Here is a 23,351-nt window from a genome sequence, read left to right as displayed (position 1 = left end):
AAAGGAAAAGCTGTCCTTCTCACCAAATGTGGAGGAGTCATTTTTGCAGGAGGCTTTAATTGAATGCTGCAGCTAAAATTATTGAGGAAACACTGGGGGAAATCCTCCAGTAATAGGAAGACAATCCTTTTTCACATTTGCCATGAGAGCTCCACTCCCTCCAGCCCTCTTGGGAGGTGGGCTTTGCGCAAGCCTGTTCCATTCAGAGGGGCTTCAGCAGGTATTTGTAGCATGGCTGGACTTGGGAACTGGAATTAAAGGAAGAAAAGAGATGATCTTGCAGTGGTGTGGGAAAGGGAGCTCAGGGTATAAAAGGCACGTTCATTACAAACACACTCACACTCAAAGCTAATTCTGTTTTGTCTTCTGGATACCCCACCTCCTCATTCCAAGGAAGTGGCCAATCCTTATATTTCTTAGCCTCAAGAGCACTTGCTAAGTGGAAAGGTGGTGTTCCCAGAAGATAAACTCTTTTCCTGGCCTAAATGAAAGTTTTAATCTCCTTGAGGATATTCTATTACTCTGGAAGTGGGCAGTGTTTAGGGAAGGGAATGGGGGGTGAGCAGAAGGAGGAGGGAGATTCATGGGTTCATTGAGGATTGGGACCCACACTGTACTCTCTTAATGCCCCAGGGATACAGCAGGGCCTCTGGGAGGAGTGATGCACCTCAGGAGGCTAGATGGGGGTCTGGGGGTACCCATTTCACACAAAGTGGTTAAAAGAAATCAGGTGGCCTGGGCTTAAACTCAAGCTCTACCACTGGCTGGCTATGCGCCATGGGATAGCTGCTTCCCTTTATGTGCCTCAGTTTCCTCATCCATGAAAATTAAAATCACATATTCCAAAGCATTTATTGAACTATATGCTAGGTACTGTTCTAGGGGCTTGAGAGATAGAAGTAAACAAATAAAGATCCTACCCTTTTAGAGCTTACATTCTACTGGGGGAGGCAGACAGAAAACACTAGTAGTATGTAAATCATATAGCCTAGAATGTGCTATGGGAACAAAAGTAGAGCAGGGAAAAGGGATGGCGAGTGTAGGGGATGAGGCACAGAGGCAGGTGGTCAGGATAGGCCTCACTGAGAACATAATATTTGGCAAAGACTTAAAGGAGATGAGGGAGAACTGTGAGTTATCTGGGAAAAGTATGTTCTAGGCCAAAGAGCAGTTGGCTCATATGAAATTATTTTTGTAAAGCACTACTGAGTCCCTGGCACTTTAGTAACATTCCATAAACATTGTTGTTGCTGTTATTGTTATTATCATTTTCATGCCCAAGTGTGGTCCAGCAGCTACCAGATACCGGGTTGCCATGTGGGCTAGGAAAAGAGCATATCCACAGTAGCCAACTTGCCCTGAACTGGGGGGACCCCTCCAAATGTTTTGCTCTGTATAAGAGCCCCAAGACTTTTGCCTGACTCTAGAATGAAGGGAGGTATCCCTAATAATGATGAAGACTGAATTTCTCTCCAGCCCTGCCAAATGGGGACTCAGAGGCAGACTCTATGATGATTTAAAGAAAATAATGTCGCTTTCTAACCTGAGTTGATAAAGTAAGCTTCCTACCCATCCCAGAGGAGCATGGAAGGAGGCAGTAAAAGGAAGAACAGTCTAGACACACAATAGGGCATGAAAGGTCTAAAAATGTCTGAATGCTGCAGATTAAGTAAATATGACTTTAGTGAGGCATGGGACAAGAAAGGGGAAAAGACAAATAAGAGCTGGGGTCAGGAAGAAGAAAAATGTGTCCACAAGGATCATGTTGGAGGACATATCTGGAGTTACTAGAAGGACAATGCATGTGACTCTACCAACAGGAGCAAGTCCTGAACATGTGACCAGAAAAACCAACCCCCCAAAGGAGGTGGGAGCAATAGACAGTCAGAGGGGCTGCTGGTAATGGGGGCCAAGAGTGGCATGTGGCTCCAGGGAACCAAGTTTGCCCACAGTCAAAAATGTTTGGGCTCCACAGATCAGTGACCTTAAATGTGTTAGAATTCTGAAATGTTAAAATCCTGGAAAGGGCTCTACTGCTTATCTAATCTGACCCCATCCTTTTTGTAAGTGAGGAAGCTGAGACTCAGAAACATGAAACAGCTCGCCCAAAGTCACATTAAATTTGTCAGGACTCTCATTCACAGTGACAGAAACCCAACTCAAACCAATTCAATAAGCAAAAGGGAATGTATTGGCTGGTGTAACTATGGGAACCACGACTCATCCCCACACCAGGACTGAGACAGAAATTTGGCTGTGAACAATTCTAGGATTTTGAGCAGAGACAAGATGAGAAATAGTATTCTGTGAAAATACAGTCAGGCATGGGACTCCCTGGAATTTATAAGACTTTTCCTGAAACTCCTTGTGTTTTATTTCCCAGAACAAAATAAATCAAACATCTACTTTGTGGGAGGTGGGAAACTGCTTGCAGCTCTAAATGGCACTTTTCTCCAAGGACTTCTCAGTAAGGGTCTAAAACAGAAGTTGTAAACTCATGACCCATGAACTAAATCAGATCTCCAGCTATGCATCATCTGACCCACATACTGGCTGTTTTTAAAAATTCATTTACTTAACAAATAAATGTTGAGCATTTTCTATGTCCCAGGTACTATTCTAGGCACTTGACATACAAAAGTGAACAAAACAAGACAAAAAAATCCTTGCCTTCATATACTTTGATCATAATGGTAGAAATGTGCAGACCAATCAATAAGTTTTCTAAATTATCTATTTAGAAGGTAGTAAATAGTATGGAGAAGAAAAAAACAGGGAAGGAGGAGACAGTATAAGGTGGGAGGGAGAGTGTGCTGTGGTCTTAAAGAGGGTGGTTGGGAAAAGCCGAGAGGGTGACATTTGGGCAAAGGCATGGGAGAAGAAGAAACAAGCCTTGCAGGTGCCTAGAGGAAGAACATTCCAGGCAGTAGGGCCAGCAAGTGCAAAAACCTTGAAGCAGAAACATACCTAAGACATTTAGGAAACAGCAAAGATGTCTGTGTTTTGGTTTTTTAATCTGTATGAACTGCCAGCATTTAAAAAGTTGGGAGATTTTGGGGCTTCCCTGGTGGCGCAGTGGTTGAGAGTCCGCCTGCCAATGCAGGGGACGCGGGTTCGTGTCCCGGTCTGGGAAGATCCCACATGCCGTGGAGCGGCTGGGCCCGTGAGCCACGGCCACCCAGCCTGCGTGTCCGGAGCCTGTGCTCCGCAACGGGAGAGGCCACAACAGTGAGAGGCCCGCGTACCGCAAAAAAAAGAAAAAAAGTTGGGAGATTTCACATCAACATCCAGATTCCCAGCTTTTCTTGAGAAAATATTCAGTTAGGATCTGGCAATGCTGGCTCCAAAGTATCCCATAAGAGAATGAGCTAGATCTGAGCAGCAGCTCTTCCCCTGTAATGGGGCAAGCTTAGTCCCAGAGTCAGGGTAGTCCCCTCCCCACCCGAGTCCCTGCTCTCTGTTAGGCTCTCAGCTACTTCATTCATTTCAGTTGCCTCCTGGTCAGGCACCTGCAGGCATTTAAGCTCTTGTAGCTACATAGACCAGGCTACAGTCATAGGTAAACCCCAACAGCTCAGTGGCTTAATATAACAGAAGATTTATTTCTTGTTCACACAAAATCCAACAGGAGTAGAGTGATTCTTCCAGGCATCTATCCTTCGTGAAGTGACTCCAGGGGCCAACTTATTTCCATCCTGTGGCTCTGCCATTTCAACTTGTGGGAGCCTAAAGTGTTTTGACTTTTACAGCACATGCAACTGATGAGCCAGTGGGAGAGAAAGGCGAGAGGCATGAAGAGCATGGTGTTATGGAAACCGTGGTAAGAATCCGAAGAAAGAGAGAACATCTAAGTTGTCTTCCACTCCTGGATATAGTGTTGGATTTGGAGTAACTTGGGTTCTTTAGATTAGATAAAGCTCACTTGGGGTGAGCATTAGCAATATGCCTAAGTCCATAAAGTAAGGGGAAACCTTCCTGTGGGCTCTGGGATGTCTGTTCAAATCCCCAAAGCAAAAGCCACATGGCCATTCCTCTGCTCAAGCAGTGCTGAACCCAAGCCCACCAGGATGGACAGGACCTTCTGTCTGGCTCTGACAGTAGGGCCTGGGAGCCAACTCGGCCCCCTCTGACCCCACAAAAAGAACAAAGCCCAAGGGCCTGGTGTGTTCGACTCAGCTTTACCTCTTCAATGACTGCTTGCAAAACAGCCCTTCCCTTCCGGAATCTCATTTATGTGCCTCTCACTCTCAAATCTTCACTGTTCCCCTTTTCTAAGCATGGCTCATAGTCAGGAGTGTCAAGGACTGAGGTCATTGGATGTGCTGTCTATTGATGACTTACGATAGGCCAGTTTTAATAGAAATTGTGGTTCCAGATAAATTGACTAGAGCCTGGATTCTGATAGGGAAGCATAGTCATGCTATAGGTTTTTGCAGTCAAGACATCGGGGTATGTTTTCAATGAGCTAGAAGAGAACAGGATCTTGAAGATGCCAGAAATAGGGAGATAATGGTTGATGGAGGTGGAGATGGGGAGTTACTGGTAAAATCAAGAACTCCAGAAAAGGTTAGCTTTGGGAACAAAAATAAGATGTGGCTTCTCTGAGAATATGTAGAAAGAATGAAGGAAAAAAGCAAAGGATGGATGACAATGCAGATCAAATTGAGAGAGTGGAGAGGAGAGCTGAAGCCTTGACCCCCTCAGTAAACTAGGTGTGGAGGTCATCTATGGGGGTGGGGGAGGTCAGAAGTTCTTTGAGAAAAATGAAAAGGATTTGGAACACCTGCCTTGAAGAATTCAATATAAAGTTAAGAGGAATAAAAAGGCTACTCTGACAACAAAATGACTTATGAATCGGAAAAACAAACATGCCTGGATAATGCATTGGGTACAGATTGATTTCCTCCAGAAAAGTCTTTACAGGTCTCTGCTGACCGTAGTGCTGGTTCGAACATCTATCTGAATGTCTAAGTCTGATAGAAATCTTTGGCAGAATAACTAATGGCTGGGATAACTATTAGCCTGCACTTCTCAGTACTTAGAGAAATGAAATGCTCCACTCACAGTAAGCTGTTAAAATCCTAATTATCCCCTTGGAGACCAGCCATCCCCATTTCAGAAACTAGCTCCTTTACAAAGGAAAGAAATCTCTGTCTCTGTCTCTGTCTCTCTCTCTCTCTCTCTCTCACACACACACACACACACACACACGCACACATACCCATTCATACACACCATGACTAAAATAAATGGATCTTCATTTCCTCATCTGGTTAGATACTCTAAGTCACTCCTTGACGTGCTGACATTCTGCTAACCCTATCATTGATTGTTCCAAACAAAGTAAGCTTTCTCCCAGCTCCAGTGACAGCAGCGGCTGTTTTTTGTGGGAAGATGCATTTATATCAACACCAGACAACTTTTACTCCTTCATCACACTGTGGCCCATTATGAACGAAAGGCCAGTTCCTTTCCTCCTGGGCTTTTGTGGAGAGACTGAGAAAATCATTTCCTGGGGAAATGAAAGCTGAAAGCTCTGGCAGGGAGGGAGACAGGTCTGCAGAGAGGCATTGGAAAAGGTTGGCAGGGGGAGAGACGTAAGAGACTGATGCCAGAAACAAGGTACTGAATGATGACAGCACCTTCTTCCAAGCCTTAAAGGGCTTCTCCGTGGGCTCAGGCTTTTCAGCAAATAGCAGCCTGTGTGAAACAGCAAAGAGAGTTGCCTTTACTTGGTCCTAAGAACAAAGACTGAGTAACATAGCCTGCGAAACCCCAGGTCAACCAGAAGCCTCATGGCAGGTTGCCCAAGGGGGAACCCAAGAACAGAGTGCAGGTTGGAGGAGGTTTGGGAAGCAGAGCCATGCTTTAACCAAAAGGTGAACAACAATAGAAGGAAGGGGAATGAAAGCCCTCCTATGTGGTCATTCCTGCACAGAAGATTGAATTAATTAAATTAAAGGCTCCAGTAATACTCTACAAAATTTAGAATTTGCAGCATTTTGTTATTTGGGAACTGGTGTTAGATTGCGGTTAGACGTGTAGTTTAGTATATACAGATCATATGTGTTATAATTATTATGAATCCACCGATGGTAAAAAGAAAGAAAGAAAGAAAAAGAAAGGAAGGAAGGAAGAAAGGAAGACAAGAAAAGAAGGAACCAGCAGGGCTATAAGGAGGGAAGCTGCTATGGGGACATAGTGATGGACAGTTAAAGAGTACAAAGAATGTGGAATTAAATGAATAGAATGGGGCTACCCCTGGGAGATAAACAACTGAGTTGAAGCACAACCAGACAGGTCATATATTGTGTTCTTTCCCAAGGCTGGCTGTTCTTTAATTGTGCTGTTTATCTCTTAAGAACACTTCGGTATTTGCAAAGTCAACTTCTGACCTGAGAACTGAAGAACTGTAAGTCCACTTACAGCCCCCCGATTGCTGTAGACCCCTTGGTGCAGAAGTAAAGGCCCTCCATGGATTGGTCTTAGCCTACCTTTCCAAACTAAGGCATAGAAGAGCTAGTTGGTAAGGCATTAGGTTGGGAAAAGATAAGTTAACATGGGCCTCTCTAATACCATGTTGGTAACTGATAGAAATTACTGGTTGCCTAAAAATGAGTGAGAGGGTGGGTGGGTGAGCTTGCCCATGGGTCCAGGCATTGTCCCACCTCCTCTGCTGCCCTCTCCACTTCCTCCCTCCTTCACTCTCACCCCATTTCCAAGGCATCCAGTTGCACTCTGGAGGTGCTAACCATCACATCCAAAACTAGGCTTGCAGCTCTTCGACATCCTCCAGATTACTACTCCCTTTCCTTCCACTTTCTGCCCCACTCCCCAGACAAATCCACCAAGAAATTATGGCATTATTTGTCACAGCAAAACACAGCAGAGACACCTTCATGCTAATCATCATGGGAATTGGTTAAAAAAATTATAGCAGCATATTATGGAGTACCATACTGGCATAGAAAGGGGAAAGCACTGTGTAAATTGATGGGGGAAATGTCCATAATACATTGCTGAGTTTTTTCTTAGAAAGCAAATTTGCTTACATGAAATTTCTAAAAATCTTATATGCTCTAGTATAATGTTATAAGTCATAATTCTAGTTATTACTTTAAAATTTATATCTCAGAAATAACTAAATTTCCTTGTCAATTGCATTATTATGAACTTTCATCGAATCTTTAACCGTGGTCATTTTTAAGTCTTTTGTCATTTACAGACAGTTCTGGATGTACTCTGATGCTTTTGCAAAAATGTTCCTATAAAAGGGTTTCATCTTCAAGGAATTCATGGAAAAGACTCTGACAAGTACAGGTTTCTGGTATACTGCTGAACTGAGTGAATAAGCGTTTTCAGAACTCTAATGGAAAACTGATGAATTCATAAAAGTGCTAACAAAAGATCAAGATGAAAAAAAATTAATTACATGGGACTGAGTGAACTGATGATTATAATTTTTGTGACTTTCTGTTTGAATAATAATAATAAAAAATCCCACAAGGACTCAGAGGCAAAAAATATACAAATCAATTTTCACTGCAGAGTAAAGGAGCTGTTACAGTGGAGGATTCCTGGACTGAATGTCAATATTATGACACAGTATGAGTGTGTTTCGTGTCTGGTAATTGCAATCATTGTTGCTTTTGTTGTGGTCATCCATTTACAATGCTTGGTGTCAGTCTATTTATCTCTTGTAAAAATAAAATATAGTGCGTGTGTGTGAAAAAAATTATTAAAAAAAAGAAAGTCAAGGCTTTATTTAACATCTTAATTTTGAATATTTATTATTGGAATTTGCTACAGGTACTTTGATTAAATAAAACCAGTGTGGTTTGTTTAAATATAAAATTTACTCTTAATAGTAAATATTATTTAAATCATAAAAAAAAAAAGCAAATTTGCCCAAAAGTATGTCTGGAGTCAGATGATTCCATCTTTGTAAAATAAATAAAACAAAACAAAAAATGTATAGATAGATGTCTTGAGACCCCAAGGGTAAGCTTGAGGAACAGCAGATGGTCTGCTTGGCGAGAGCCCAAGACTCACCTTGCTGGGTTGGGTTACACACACTGAGTGGATCTAGAGGTGGAGGTGGTGGAGAACCAGAGTCAGTTTTCCCTCTGAGAGGTTAGGAGGAGGTGGGTTTGGGAGGAGGATGGGCAGGAGAAAAGAAAGGGCTAGAGAGACACCATGCCATAGGGAGAGGAACTACTTCAGGGATGTCCTGACAGTTACTCTGCAAGTCATCAGGCCTGTGGTGTGATTGCCACTTTCTAGAGTCAGTTTCTCAGCTCAGGTTTTTTTTCTTTTTTTTTCACACTATTGAAAAACAAAACTCCTCACTGGGTTTTAGGTTTATAAATTGTCAGAAGAACTTTCATTTACTCATTTTTAAACCACTCAGAAGGAAGACAACGGAGCTGGTGTTTGCTGCCTCAAACACCAGAAATCACACTGTATGGCGTTAAAAAGAAGAAAAACCTGGAGAACAGTGAGAAAGGAGGAGAAAAATGCTTTGAATTTAATGGAAGTTCATGTCTATATTTCCATGTGTTAATAATAGGCAATGTACAAACCATCATCATCTCCTACAATTGTTTTATTACCTTCCATGTCTCTCTAAGCCTTTATCACAAGCCTTCGTGTCCACACAGATGTAACAGGTTTACATTTTTAGAAAAACCATTTGACAACGATGGCAGTTTTATCCCTTTATAAGTAATGAGAAAATGTGTACCTTGATGGATATCAGTGCACAGACACATTTATTCGAATTTGAGACCTTCATCACTATCCCTGTAAGTCAGCTAACAAAGGTTTTTGGTTTAGTTCATTGGGTCTTCACTTCAGCTTCCTTATCAGCAAAGAGCAGGGCATTTAAATACAACATTGAATAAACAAAATATTTTAGATCGAAGTGATTTTTTTATAGATTCCATTTAATAAAAACTGATTCACGAAGGTTGGACCTTCAAGATGGCAGAGGAGTAAGACGTGGAGATCATCTTCCTCCCCATAAATACATCAAAAATACATCTACATGTGGAGCAGCTCCTACAGAACACCTACTGAACGCTGGCAGAAGACCTCAGACTTCCCAAAACGCAAGAAAATCCCCACATACCTGGGTAGGGCAAAAGAAAAAAGAAAGAACAGAGACAAAAGAATAGGGACGGGACCTGCACCAGTGGGAGGGAGCCGTGAAGGAGGAAAAGTTTCCACACACTAGAAGCCCCTTCACTGGTGGAGACTGCAGGTGGCGGAGGGGGGAAGCTTCGGAGGCTAGGATAGGTTTTTATATATTTGCATGGAAATAGGTACCCAACATGACTCCATAGGAAAAAAACAGATCATAAAATAGTATTTATAATATTATCTTACCTTTATTTTTTTAATGTTTGTGTTTATATAGGTCAAAAAACCTATAACTACCTATCTCGCCCCCACAGGTGTGTATATATTAGCAAGCTGCTAACACTGGTTATCGCTAAGGAGGGAGAATTGTGGAATTACAGTAGGAGACACTTTCCCTTTTTCTGTATTTCCATTATAATGTATTATCTGATGAAAAATATTTCTGGATGTTTTTTGCATTTTTATAATTTTTAAATTTTTAATTATGTACATAAAGGTACAAAAATTACAAATATATATTGTAGGGACAAGAAAATTTGACAGGCGCAATTTAAACACAAGCTTTTGCTATTTATAAGAACTGCATTGCCAAAAGAAAGGAGGAGAGGGCTACAAGCCAGTGGCTGGGAACCACCAACCCCAATTCCTTAGTGCATTGATTTTATAGGTTCTCTTTTATACCCAAGTACCACCCAAGATTCAACCTGTCCCCACACTACTCTAGGAACTGCTCTGTGAACCACAGGAAAGGCCTTATGACACCTGGAATATGGGTCCAAACAAAGCACCTGCTGTGAAAACATGGGCTATCCATCTCTGGCAAATGCCCAACCTGAAGGATAGAAGTGGGATAACAGAGACCCCTTCTCCACCCATTCTCAGAATTGGTGGACAGCATGGGACACATGACTCACCTATTAAAAAAACTTCAGACAGTCATTTGAGAGGAGAAACTGAGAGTATACATTTGAAAATGAAGGGAGTCACAGTATTTGTTCAAAGAACAAGAGTCAGTAGGACAATAAGGAACTCTGTTTTAACTTTTAGAACATGTAACATGAGGGTCTTTAATTATGGAAGCACTAATTCCTCATCACAGATGCCTACTCATTTTTGAGAATATGCAGATATTAACATTTTGCCTTAATTGCCACTGATATTTCTCTGTTTTGTAAAAATAAAACGTGGCTTCTCTGGAAATATGTAGAAAGAATGAAGGAAAAAAGCAAAGGATGGATGACAATGCAGATCAAATTGAGAGAGTGGACATACCAGTTAATGTTGTTAAGTGGTTAAATAATAAGCTAATAGCCAAAAGAAAAGAAATGGTCCCTTGTCTTAGTAGTTCTCAACTTTTGGTGCATTTTGCCATCACCTGTGGAACTTCGACTGACACAAACTGACACAGAATTTTGATTCGCTAGTTAAATTTTTGACCATGCAAATATTTTCACTCACCTTTAACCCTATGCTCTTCTCAAATGAGAACATGTTTGCTTTGCTAAATCATAAGGTTAGAAGCTCCATGATGTGTATCTATCAGCTCTTTGCTTCTAAAATGATTTTTCTTATACAACTCTTCCTCTCAAAAACTTAAGGTACTCTAGGGAATATCCCTAAATGGATTTTTTTAGACCTACACTTTCATCATTTTTATATCAAAAAGAATAAAAGTAATCATTGGAATAACAATGAAAATGTCTCTGGCACTTCATAAAAAGGGAATAGTTACTAGGTTGAAAAGGAATCCATTAAGATTATGGATATAAGTAATATCTAAAGAATTTATAGCGGTATTTTATAAAAGCAGTCCTTTAAAATTTGCTCTATTTTTATTATCAGTAGAACCTTATCAATGTTCTATTATGACAAGCATGTAAATGGTTAAAAAAAAAAGAGAGAAACTTTGAAATAATGCCTATTTATGTCCAGAGCTGTTTTAACATACTAAATTTCATACCATCAATTTCATTCATTCAATTACTCATCCATCCAATAGCTGTTAGATGAACACTACACAAGGCACTAGGGATACAGAGATGAAAAATACAGTTCTTTCCTTTAAAGTTGTGAGTTTAATGGGGTAGATAGTTTAAGAAATTGGAAATTATAATGCTTATGATAAGAACAATATCATGGGTATACACGAGGCACTGCAGGGGCTTAGAAGAGGAGCAAAACCTTTGAGTAGGGGGCCAAGTACAGAGAAGATATCAGTAAAGGTTAGTAGGAGGAGTAATTCTTGATCTTTGAATTTTATCTTAAGGGAAAAAGAGAAGCCAGCTGGTTTAAAAGGAGTATCATATGTAATAATAATACTACTAACTAACTAACTAAATAAATAACTAAATAAATAAATAAAAGGAGGACTTCCCTGGTGGTCCAGTTGTTAACACTCCACGCTTCCTCTGCAGGGGGCACAGGTTCGATCCCTGGTCAGGAAAGTTCCACATGCCGTGTGGTGCAGCCAAAAGAAAAAATAAAAAAGCTGTATCATTCAGAGTTATTAGTCACAAGCAACAGAAATTGACATTGGCTGATTAAGGAGAAAAGAAATGTATTAAGATGATAGTAGATAGCTCACGGAACTTCCTGAATGACTCAAGAACCAGGCTCAGAGTCCATGCAGCCAGAAACATCCCCCCAAATCATGCCAGAGATCTAGTCCAGTGAGGATGCAGCCGAAGCTGGTATTGCCAGTGCCACTGGCCCTGGACATTCAACAGCAACTAGCCCCTGCTGCCTCATAAGTTCAGTCTTGTTGCAACTGCTACCATCACCATCAGCAAAAGTTCTCCACGTTCTTGCTTCTGTGTGTCATGAGCTCCTAAATGAAAGTCTAGAGAGAGGCATCTGGTCAGCAAAGCCTTGGTCACATGCTATACCTAGCTGCAAAGGAAGCTAGGAAAGTCAACATCTTCCTGTTTTCTTTACCCACTGCTGCCTAACAAACCACCTCAAAACTTAGTGGCTTCAAACATCAACAACAATTATTACAATATATCTCAAGATTCTGTAGGTTGACTAGGCTCAGACGGACAGTTCTGCTCCAAGTAATGTCTGCTGGGCCTAAAATCATCTGAAGGCTCATCCAAGATGGCTCACTCACATGGCTGGCTGTTGGCTAGGAGCTCAGCCAGCCATCTAATATCATTTTAATAAATTTATTTTCTGCTTAATTAGCCAATTTGATTGGCCGGGCATTACTTGATTGAGGAAAAAATAAGACTGAGGAAGAGATGGAACTGTAGCAGGTCAGTTCTCCTCAATGGGCCTCTTCACATAGATTGGGCTTTCCCACAGCATGGTGCTCTCAGAGAAGTTGTACGTTTCACATGGTGTCTCCCTTCAAAGTGGCAGCATTCCAAGCAGCAAAGTCAGAAGCTTCAGATCTCTTAATGCTCAGCCTGAAAAGTTACACAGCACCGTCTCCACCACTTGTGTTGGTCAAATCAAGCCACTAGCTAACACACACTCAAGTAGAAGGAAGATAAACTCCATCTCAAAATGCAAAGAGGGGCAAAAACCCTGCAGCTGTCTTTAAGTCCCCATACTGGCACTTTCAGCTCTTATACTTGGAGGAAGGCTTTGCCTCCCACCTAGTCTCATAAGTTAGCAATTGTCTCAAATGTATGAAAAGGGGTTCAGATGCTGAGCTCTCAAAAAAAAAAAAGTTAACTGACCACTGTAAGAAGCAGAAAGAAGGGCATTCCATGCGGAGGGAACAGTATTGGAAAGTCAGAGAGAGAACTTCAGTTGATACTGCCACTTAAATAGTGCAGTACTCATGATAACATAATTCTTGCCGTTTTCTTGCTAACGCTGCGTTAGAACTGCTCCTTGTTGAACAGAATTGTAATTCTACCATATTTGTGCATATTAGAGGGTTTAAACTAATTACAATTGATTTGGGAGTTGCAGTCCTTGCTTGTTTTCTCCTTTCTATATCTTTAAAACACTTTACAAGATCACTGTTTACAAGATCTGCTCCAGAATCAGAAATGTGTGTTTGACAATGATTGACTAGGGTGTGCAGTAATTTGGAAATAAATGTAAGGGAAATCCAAACCTCATATGCTCAGGCATTTTTAAGTCTTTTCTTTTACTTTTCATTATGAAAATATTCAAAATAGAGAAAAGTAGAAAGAATAGTACAAAAAACACCAAGATATCCACCACCTTGATTCAATTCAATAATTGCTAGCATTTTGCCATATTTTCCTTATCTCTATGTACATGGTCTTTTTTTCTGAACCATTTTAAAATAAATTACACTTACTATATTTTAGTCACTTCCAAAAAGTAAGGAAATTCTCATACATGTCCATAATTTCATTATTATACCTAAAAAAGTTAATAATAATTTCTCAAGAGGATTTCATGGCCATCCACCTTCAGATTTCCTCAGGTACCCCCAAAATGTCTTTTATAACTGTTTTGTTCAAATCAGGATCCTATTAAGAACCACGCACTACATTTGGTTATTATTTCCCTTGTCTCTTTTAATCTAGAATATCCCTTTTGAAGAGACCAAGTTATTTGTTTTGTCCAATAATCCAGGTACTGTATTGGTATGACTGTGTCTTTGTAGTCCTGTTCAACTGGTTCCTCCAGCATTTCCTGTAAAATGGAACATAGATTTAAAGGCTTATTTAGATTCAGGCTAAATATATTTGGCAAGAATACTGTGTACTTCTGTGATCTGTATGTTTCATCTGTGATCTGTGTACTTCACATTGCATCATATCAGCAGGCTCATTGTGGTCAACTGTCTTTGTCTTTTAGTTTGGGGAGGGGAAAGCAAAAATAATATACGCCAGCTTCATGAGGCAAAATAGTCTAAGACAGGGTCATGGCAGGACTAAAGGTGTGGAGAGGAATGATAACAAGCCCACAGGGATACTGTCTGCTTCTGAGCCCTAAGCTTCAGGCTTACTTGCTCACCTGAGAGACACTCATCTTGATGGTATTAATGAAGGGAGGAAAAGACCCTCTCTGGGATCTGAAGACAAGTCCTCTTCTCTAGCTTAGAGAAGAGAAAGATCCCAGCATAGCCCCTGAACAAGTCTTTCTTGCCCCATCCTGGGAGAAGTCTGGCCTGATTTTCTAACAAGGAAAGCAGTACAGCAACATTTACTTCATGGGAGCTACAGAGCTGTGAGAATTTAGGGTCTGGTGTACTTAAGTGGGCCCAGAGGCCAGAACACCAAAATTATTGTCTCTGTCAGCTCTAACACACCAGAAGAAGCCCAAAATGGCAGTAAGGAATCCTCTGGAAAGCTGGTGCAGAAATTTGGCTCCTGGAGTGCTTTTAAGTTTTTAGGTGCAGTAGCAGACACTTGAGGGGCCCAGGATTAACAGACCCAGTGGACAGAATTAGCCAAAGCAGTACAGTAGCACATGGCAGCTTCAGGGTGGCCTGGAGCAGGATTTCTCAACCTAGCAACTACTGACATTTTGGACTGAATAATTCTTTGTTGTGGAGGCCACCCTCTGCATGGCAGGATGTTGAATGGCATCCCTGGTCTCTACCCACTAGATGCCAGTGGCACCTCCACCCGAGTTGTGACAACCAAAAGTTTCTCCAGACATTGCTGCCGGTGCAGGGGAACTCTCAACCACTGCGCCACCAGGGAAGCCCTGGTCATAACTTTTAAAAAGCAAATAAAAACAATACTATCATTGGATGCAAATACAATGAATGTTAATGTTTTCATCATCTTCAAAACATTCAGAGATATTTTCTTTTTGTAATACAATTTCATAAGCATTGGAATGCTGTCTTCAGAATTATGTGTAAGATTACCAATTACAAGTTGGTTGATTGCTCACAAGTCAGCTGGCCAAACAGTGACTCAATTTCTATATACAACGTTGGACACTGATTTCTGTATTGTTGTCCTTAAGGTAATAGAATTGGTTCCTGCATTTATTTGACAAAAATCATCATTTTGTAATCATATGTTATGTAAGAAATTAGGAAGATATTTTTCTGAACGCAGTTTTCTGTTTAATATTTTGATGTTTAAATTTATTATTTCCGTTTAAACATTTTCTTGATGTAGGGTCTGCTTTAGGATTTTATCATACGCTCTTATTCTGATATTTCTGTTTAGCTGAGCTATCAAATTAGAACAAGCATGTGTTCATCTAAAATCAATTCATTTCCAGTATCTATACACACACACACAAATATTTTTGTTTCCTTCCTTCCTGGTCAATAAACACTTATAGCGATATATATATCGCGTATATAGCATACATATATGGTTGCACACAAGCAAAACCAGCAGGGGGCGAAATACAATAGGATTAAATTTGACAAACTATATAGATTTTTCTTGCTTTAGTGACTGAGCAATAACAAAAAATCCAGCACCTCCACAAAGCAATTGGTACTCCAATTTAAAGTGATGCAGTCTCCGTATATCTTACAGCGACTGAGTTGTAAAGAGACAAATGCGTGTCTATTTTAGCGCTCCAAGTTGTCTAGAACATTGCAGAGGCGGGATCAACCCTGATGAACTGCTTTTGTCCTTATCTTTCCCCTGATTTGTATAATTCCTCCACTCAAAAAGTGGCCACTTCCCTGTGACTGAGGGGGTGTTTTCCAGCCTTGTTTCTTTGCGTAGCTGATGAACTTTGCTATTCCGGAACGATTTTAAATCATTCAAATTGCCGGTGCAGGTTTGGCAAAAGTGAGCAGAATGAGCACGCGGTAGGGCTCAGGATTGCAGGATAGGACCCCCGGGCTCATCATCCCGGACGATAACAATAATCCTTGCAGCCTGGCGGTCTGGTTTTTACAGTGGCCGGTGTTCTACATTACAAAGGAAGGGGAAAGGTTGTAAAAATGCAAATGACCAAGACTGAAGATAGAAAAATGTTATGACCGCTGTTAAAGAAACGCGGAAGTTGATTTGATTTCTTTAGTTTCATCGAATAGTCTTCCGCAGCATCTATGAAAAATGACCACCGTCTCAATACGTTAGCAAAATTCCCAATTTTTTTTTTGTTGGTCTCGAAAACGATTTGTCAGTTCGGCAGCTGCTTTCCCTCTTGTTTTCCATTTTAAATTTGATTTAATTCTTCTTTGTTATTTCAATATGTCAGCTTCCTCTTCTGTCAGCTTAAATTAGAAAGAGGAAGGGACTTAGACGGTGAACGAAAAAGTCGTTTTTCGGGGCGAAAAGGGCAAACTGATAAATGCTCTCCAGTAGGTTTTTGGTGGAGAAGATAGGGCTCCGTATTTCAAAACCTTTGCAATTTTTACTTAGAGAGCAAGACACTTAACTCGGTCCTGAGCTGAACGTTGATGTTAGCCGGCTGAGGAGCACCTGTCCCTCTCCCGGAGCGCTGCTTCAGGAGCCGCGGAGGCCGAGAGTACTTCTTTCTCCCTCACAGCTCGATGACTCGCGAGGAAGTCAAGAAAAAGGGCAGCTTGCCGCACCCAAAATGGCGGCCGGCGCTCTGAGCGACGGCGCCTGCGCAGGGGTAAGCGTGCTGTGACACTGATTCCCCCAGAGTGTCCTCCCCTCCACCCCCCCCCCAGCACTCACCAGCGCCCGGCCCCGACCTAGCCACCTGCGCCCGGAAGTGACGTGTCGGCGGCAGCGGTTCCCCCGCTGCATGATGGGAGAGTGTGTGGAGTGGGCGGGGGGTCTCCGCGGAGGAGGAGGTGGAGGAGGCGGCGGCGGCGGCGGCGGCGGAAGAGGGCGGAGGGTAATGGGATGGGGGTCTCGCGGCAGCGCTGAAACTCCGGGTGGGCGTCCATGGCGCTGCTTCGCTGACAGGGCTGAGAGCAGCCTGCCTTCCGCTCTCACCAGCTCCGCGTCCGAATAACCGGTTCTTCTCCGGGGAGCCAGTTCCTCCTCGGGCCCCTGAGCCATGCCCATCGAGGCCGCCCCGGACGAGCCAGGTAAGCGCCACCGCTCCGTTCCCCCAGCCGCGCGGGGGAAAGAGGATGGGGAACCCGGCCCAACTCACCGGCCGGATCCTCGCCCGGGCCGGGGGCACCTGCCGCGGAGCTGGGGGCTGCGGGGACAGTGCCGGCTCTGCGGGCCTGCGCGCTCCGGGCTCTGTCCTCTTCCACGGCGGGTGCGGGGACGCCGGCGGCGGCGCCCGAAGCACACGGCCCCTCCTTGCCATCCCGGGCACCGGCCGGGGAAGTGAGAGCCTTTCCAACGTCCCTGGCCGCCACCGTCTCGCCCTACCCCGCAGCTTCCACCTGCCCACAGCTCCGTACCGGCCGCTCCCTCCCGGGAGCTTGTTGAGAAGTTTGGGGCTTTGCTCCGGCTTCCTCTTTCTACCTCTCCCTCCCTCGTGACAGGTGTAAACACTGACTGCTTCGCCCAGGCCCTAGGCCAGCCTCGACCAGAATGTGATGCTTCTTAGGGTCTCTGAAGCAAGCGGATTTTGAGTCCTCCAACAGGCAGAGGAGACGGCACCAAAGGTCCATCATCCCTTCCTGAGAGGACCTTTTCTGCTTCCTTCTTGCACTTCTCAAGAAATAGTCTGCGTCCCCTCCCCAGACTGCGTGCGAAAAGTTGGACCATTATTCTTTTAAGTGTCCTGTTTGGCACGTGCTACGTCTTGCTTGGGCAGGGGACGGAGTATAGGGTGAACGGTGGTAGGATCCTTTCACCATTAGGAAAGTGCTGAGAATGACTAGGTTTTTCTCTTGTCGGTTAATTCAAGTTACAACTTGGTTTCCCACTGAATCTTCTATTGGGGCTGAGGGAGGGACTAACCCATACATGGAAATATTTTACTAGGGAGCAAATGAAACAAAATCAGTAGTTCCGTTTCAAAGTTCTCACTTTAGGAGAAGAAAAGTAAAACTTTACTTTTGAACTTTAATCTTCCCTTTCACCAGCTACGTTTTAGTTTTTTTGGTAGGATGGGAGGGGGAGACAGTTTAATCCTTGATGTTACGTTTATTTGTTGCTTTCTGTTAACCTTTTAGACATGGATATATGCTGAACTCTAAGGGGAACAACTGTTTCAACGCTACTGTGTTGACATAATCTACACAGTTTCTCTACATTTTATATGCTTTGCCAACTTAAATATTGGCTTTTGTAGTACTCATTTTTAATTCTTTGCAGAAGTAGATGTGTTTAAACAAAGTATCTAAGGTAGTCTTCTAAATTTTGTCCACGATGATATTTCACGTGTATTAAAACGCATATCCTGTGTAAAACATCTAGGCAAGTAAATGTTACCTATTAAATGCTCATTAGATCAAATTCCTCTGTTTATGTATCATTATATTATTAATCTTCAAGGCATAGACACCCTTTTCTAGATATCTATTAAAAGCATAGATATTCACATAATATGTAGGACATTAAATTTTAGTGTTTTCTGGTCTTTTGACCTAGAGACTATTATAAAAATAATCCTATAATCAAAACAAAGAAAATGTATCCACAATTGCACTGATAAATTTTGCAGAATCCAATTGTCTACGAAAATCTTGTAATCTAGGTGAATCCTATTTTAAAACATTTTAAATTTTAATTTTTTTCTACTTACAGTAAGTTAAAAACTTGTTCAGAAAAATAGTGAAATTTATCAAATAATGTTTTATTTTGCGTGAAATTCTAAAGTGCCTCCCTTAACAGTCTAAGAAGTCTTTGAATAGCATCTCATTGAAGGATTACCCTACCCCTTCTCTCCCAAGCCTACCCCCAAAAGCTCATAAAAGGAGGACATTAAATTTTTAGGCATTTTTAAACAATCATACATTATTTAAATCAAACGTTGATATTCTGATTTAATTTTACCTACAATTTGTAAGTTAAAAAAATACCCTTTTCTCTATGCTTAGCACTTTCAATTCCTCTTTAAGTAGGCTAGTGAACCTTTCCAGCCTGAAATTTATAAGTATTTCTAGTTTTTACACAATTTTGGAAATATCTGGTGTTATATGGAGTATATATACATTTCACTTTGATAATTAATCTTTTCTCAATCAGTATATATACACATGCATACATACACATACACACACAATCACAGATTCGTTTGCAACTTTATATGATAGTTACTAACACTGATATACACTACTGTGAGCAAGATACTTTTCTTTTTTTTTTTTTTGGCTGTGCCATGCGGCTTGCAGGATCTTAGTTCCCTGACCAAGGACTGAACCCAAGCCCTCGGCATTGAAAGCTCAGAGTCCTAACCACTGCATCGCCAGGGAATTCCCAGCAAGATACTTTTCTAAGTGATTTATATGCAGTATATTAACTCATTTAGTCCTCACAACAACCCTGTAAGCTAGGAGGTGGTATCCCCACTTTTCAGAAAGGAAACTTAGGCACAGAGATGTTAAATAAGAGCCAAGATATAATAGTTTTTTTTTTCATATTTATATACTCTTTATATAGTTTTTAAAACATGCCAATGCGATATATTTTATGGGAATCGTATAATGTGTAGCAAAAGTATGAAAACATGCATTGGAATGATAAATTCCAAATCAGTAAAAGTTACCTCCGGAGAACTGGAGAGGAATAAGGGATCTAGGAAGAGTCCATGGTTTTTCAGCCATAACTGTACTGTCTTTAAAATAAATCTGAAGCAGATTTGGTAAAGATTAAGATTTAACACAGCCAGGTGGTGTGCACTTGATCATTCACTGTATGTATTTTTCTAAGCTTTGTTGTATGCTTGAAATCATAATAAAATACAAAGTTCAGGTTTTTCATTTAAAAACAAAGGATCAGGGGGCTTCCCTGGTGGCGCAGTGGTTGAGAGTCCGCCTGCCGATGCAGGGGACACTGGTTCATGCCCCGGTCCAGGAAGATCCCACATGCTGCGGAGCGACTGGGCCCGTGAGCCATGGACGCTGAGCCTGCGCGTCTGGAGCCTGTGCTCTGCAATGGGAGAGGCCCGCGTACCACACACACAAAAAAAAGGATCACTCTTATCCTTCAGCAGTGTATATTTAAAAAGAGGACAGGAAGGAGTTAGTTTTATTTTGTGTTGATTTCCTTTATATAAGGAGCTTTTAATTGAAAATATTTGAATTAAGAATTGTTGCCCTCCCAGGGGTCCTCTGCAGTAACTTCCCTTGCCTGGGCTCTTCTCTAATTGCTGCCAACCATCTCAACAGCCCTGTATCACACTTCTAATTTCTATTTCTGCCCTTAGCCTAGGGTAGGACTTATAGGTCTGGATTAGATGTATTCCCTGGGAAAGAGAAAAGGAAGACACTATATGTGGGGAAGAAGCAGGGAAGTAAGGAGTTTTGGAAAAGTGAAAAAAGAGGAAAAATAGGAGATTTAAGACTCCATCCTATCATTCCTCAGTCACCACCACCCCTATTCCAAATAACTAACTTAAGTAAACTTTGCAGAGACAAATTGCTAATAAATTAAAGGTTGTCTGTATGCTCAAAGCTTAATTTACAAGCACTATTTTGGTGAGTAGTTTCCAGAGGAAAATTAAGTAGTAAATTAGAATAAATTCACTGCATGTTATATTTATGTAAATATTTACAATATGCCACAAACCATTTCAATTAAATATCTACTAACATCATGGTGTTTTCTTCCTTTCATTCATACAGCAGATACCTATTGAGCATTCACTATATGTTAGGCCCTGTTCTAGGTGCTAGGGTCACTGAAATGATCAAATTAAAAAAAAAAATAGCCCTTATAGAACTTCACTTTCTTGGCATTTGTATATGTGTGTGTGCACATGCATGTTTGTGTATTGGAATCAGAAATTTAGAGTGTGAGAGGGCAGTGTTGTAGGGCTTCGTAAAAATTCTAATGTCTTTGGTTTTTTACTGTGTGAGATGGGAAGCTATTGCAGGGTTTTTGAGTAGAGATGTGACATAATCTGTCTTTTAAAAGGATCTGTCCCGGGGCTTCCCTGGTGGCGCAGTGGTTGAGAGTCCGCCTGCCAATGCAGGGGACACGGGTTCGTGCCTCGGTCCGGGAAGATCCCACATGCCGTGGAGTGGCTAGGCCCGTGAGCCACGGCCCCTGAGCCTGCGCATCCGGAGCCTGTGCTCCGCAACGGGAGAGGCCACAACAGTCAGAGGCCCGCGTACCACAAAAAAAAAAAAAAAAAAAAAAAAAAGGATCTGTCTGTCTGCTGTACAGTAAGTAGATTATAGGAGTGCAAGAGTGGAAGCAAGAAGATTTCATTAGGAGTCGGTGACTGATACAGCTAAATGATCATTTTGTAATGAATACAAATGTCAAATCTGTATGTAGTACCCCTGAAACTAACATAATATTGTACATAAACTGTATTTCAATAAATAAATAATACATCAAAAGTTAAAAATAAATAGATGAGGGCTTCCCTGATGGCGCAGTGGTTGAGAGTCAGCCTGCCGATGCAGAGGACACGGGTTTGTGCTCCGGTCCGGGAAGATCCCACATGCCGCGGAGCAGCTGGGCCCGTAAGCCATTGCCGCTGAGCCTGCACGTCCGGAGCCTGTGCTCCACAACGGGAGAGGCCCCAACAGTGAGAGGCCCACGTAACGCAAAATAAATAAATGAATGAATGAATGATAGTAGTGGCTTGAACCAAGATGGTAGCAATAGAGATGATGAGAAGTGGTAGGACAGTTACTAGAATTGGAACCTCTAAGATTTTCCCCATTGCTAAACTCAAAAAAACTCAATTGGAACCTCTATAAGATTTTCCCCATTGCTAAACTCATTGCTAAACTCTTAAGATTTTCCCCATTGCTAAACTCAAAAAACTTCAGAGGTACATACTCCCTTCTGAAAAGTCAAGGCCCACACAGCCTACTTTCCCGGCATACTGCCTACTCGCTTCATATATCCTACATTCCAGCCAAACTCTATGATATGACTTCCTGCTCTTTGACAGTTGCCCCATGCTTTATCTTTAGCGCCTGCCGTTTCCTCTGTTAATTAAAATCCTTTGCATTTCAAATTTTCTTTCATGAAGTTTTTTTTTCTCATTTTCACCACTCTTTCCAGTCAAGTGAGATCTTTTTCTTAGAATCTTTAAAACCACATTTTACTTTATTTGGTGTTTATATTCTGCCTTGTATTAATTACTTTTACTGTCTTCCTATATTGGTCCTCATGATTAATTATAAGTTTCTTTAAGGTTGTGGCTCCATTACTCAGTCCTACCCCTTATAGAACCTATCGTATGTAGCAGATGCTCAGTAAGGTGCGTGTGTGTGTGTGTGTGTGTGTGTGTGTGTGTATAGTTTAATTTTTTAAAAGTCATTACAGAAGCATACAGAAGCATCGTAGAAAATAGTCAATCAAAAAAAAAAATTACACTCCCATTACCCAGGAATCCCACTGTAAACAGTTCAGTGCATATCTTTCCACACATATATTTATGTACGTGTACTTTTTTACCAGAATGAAATCTTATCATACAGACTGTTTTGTAGGTTGTTTTGATTTAGTCAGTTAGACTCCCTTACCACTTCAAGAAATTTTCATCTAAACTAATATTCAAGACCATATTCAAATTCTTCCCCAGTTGACTCAAAACTGTCCCTTTACAGCTGACTTGGCCAAAACATTCACTCCATATTCTTCTGGTTGTTAAAATTATGAAAGGGTAATATACTTTTACTATAGAAAATTTGGAAAATGTGGAAAGTGTAAAGAAAACTGGTATGCCTCTTAGTGGCAAATATCCATCTGTTTTAACACTTGGGACAGAGTAGCACTCAATAAATATATATATTTAAAGGAATAATAGAAAAATATGTCAGTCATCACACTACAAAAAGATAACTGTAAACATTTTGGTTTACATTTAGTTTTGTTTTTTTCCCTGTGGATATACGAGTGTCATACACACATACATGTATGAATGAATCATATTGTATCTCGGTGAACAGGTTTGTAGGTAATTTGGTTATTTCCATAGGACTGAGTCTTAGAAGTGGAGTTATTAAATCAAAGGGAAAACCAATTGCTTTCTAAGAGGTTGTAATAAAATCACTCCTACTAGCAATAGTCAAGAGCACCCATCTTCCTGTAATCTGCTCAGATGGTCAATAAATATGCAGTTTTTAAATTGTTTACCTGAATTTTTATTTTGAATTTGGGCTTTTCAGTAGCGTGGAATGTTTGCATAATTTAAAAATTTTTGAAGGGTTTAAACGTGAGACATATCCTTGTTGATAGAGGTTAAAATTGTTTAATGTCATGCTCTTTTAAAAATAGCTCTGATTCTATTTA

General features: G+C 41.3%; 2 protein-coding genes across 21 annotated transcripts in view; one reads left to right on the top strand and one right to left on the bottom strand.

Annotated features, from left to right (window-relative positions):
- LOC115803582 (uncharacterized) overlaps positions 1 to 17,651 on the bottom strand; it is a 48,121-nt gene extending 30,470 nt beyond the window's left edge. For 12 of the 13 annotated variants that reach the window (XM_089923104.1, XM_089923109.1, XM_089923105.1 and 9 more), the window contains exons 1-2: positions 16,701 to 17,651; positions 24 to 13,761 (exon numbers count right to left, since the gene is read on the bottom strand). In XM_089923104.1, coding sequence (XP_089779230.1) covers positions 13,739 to 13,761; positions 16,701 to 17,289 — 612 coding nt within the window. In that variant the 5' untranslated portion in view covers positions 17,290 to 17,651 and the 3' untranslated portion in view covers positions 24 to 13,738. The remainder of the gene's footprint in view (positions 1 to 23; positions 13,762 to 16,700) is intronic. The other variant, XM_089923115.1, reaches the window with a different exon arrangement.
- The window catches only part of AFTPH (aftiphilin), a 63,933-nt gene continuing 57,449 nt past the window's right edge, over positions 16,868 to 23,351 (top strand). For 3 of the 8 annotated variants that reach the window (XR_016395432.1, XM_089923099.1, XM_089923101.1), the window contains exon 1: positions 16,871 to 17,059. The gene's annotated coding sequence lies outside the window, so the exon portion shown is untranslated. Of the gene's footprint in view, positions 17,060 to 23,351 lie in introns of all 8 variants that reach the window. The other 5 variants (XR_002647887.3, XM_089923102.1, XM_089923103.1 and 2 more) reach the window with 4 other exon arrangements.

Source organism: Delphinapterus leucas, chromosome 13 (genome assembly GCF_059928025.1).
Source record: "Delphinapterus leucas isolate spDelLeu-1000000601 "Yukka" chromosome 13, BTC_Dleu_Yukka2, whole genome shotgun sequence".
NCBI lineage: Eukaryota > Metazoa > Chordata > Mammalia > Artiodactyla > Monodontidae > Delphinapterus > Delphinapterus leucas.
The sequence above is the reverse complement of the archived record's forward strand: the minus strand, read 5'-3'. Positions and strand labels throughout refer to the sequence as shown.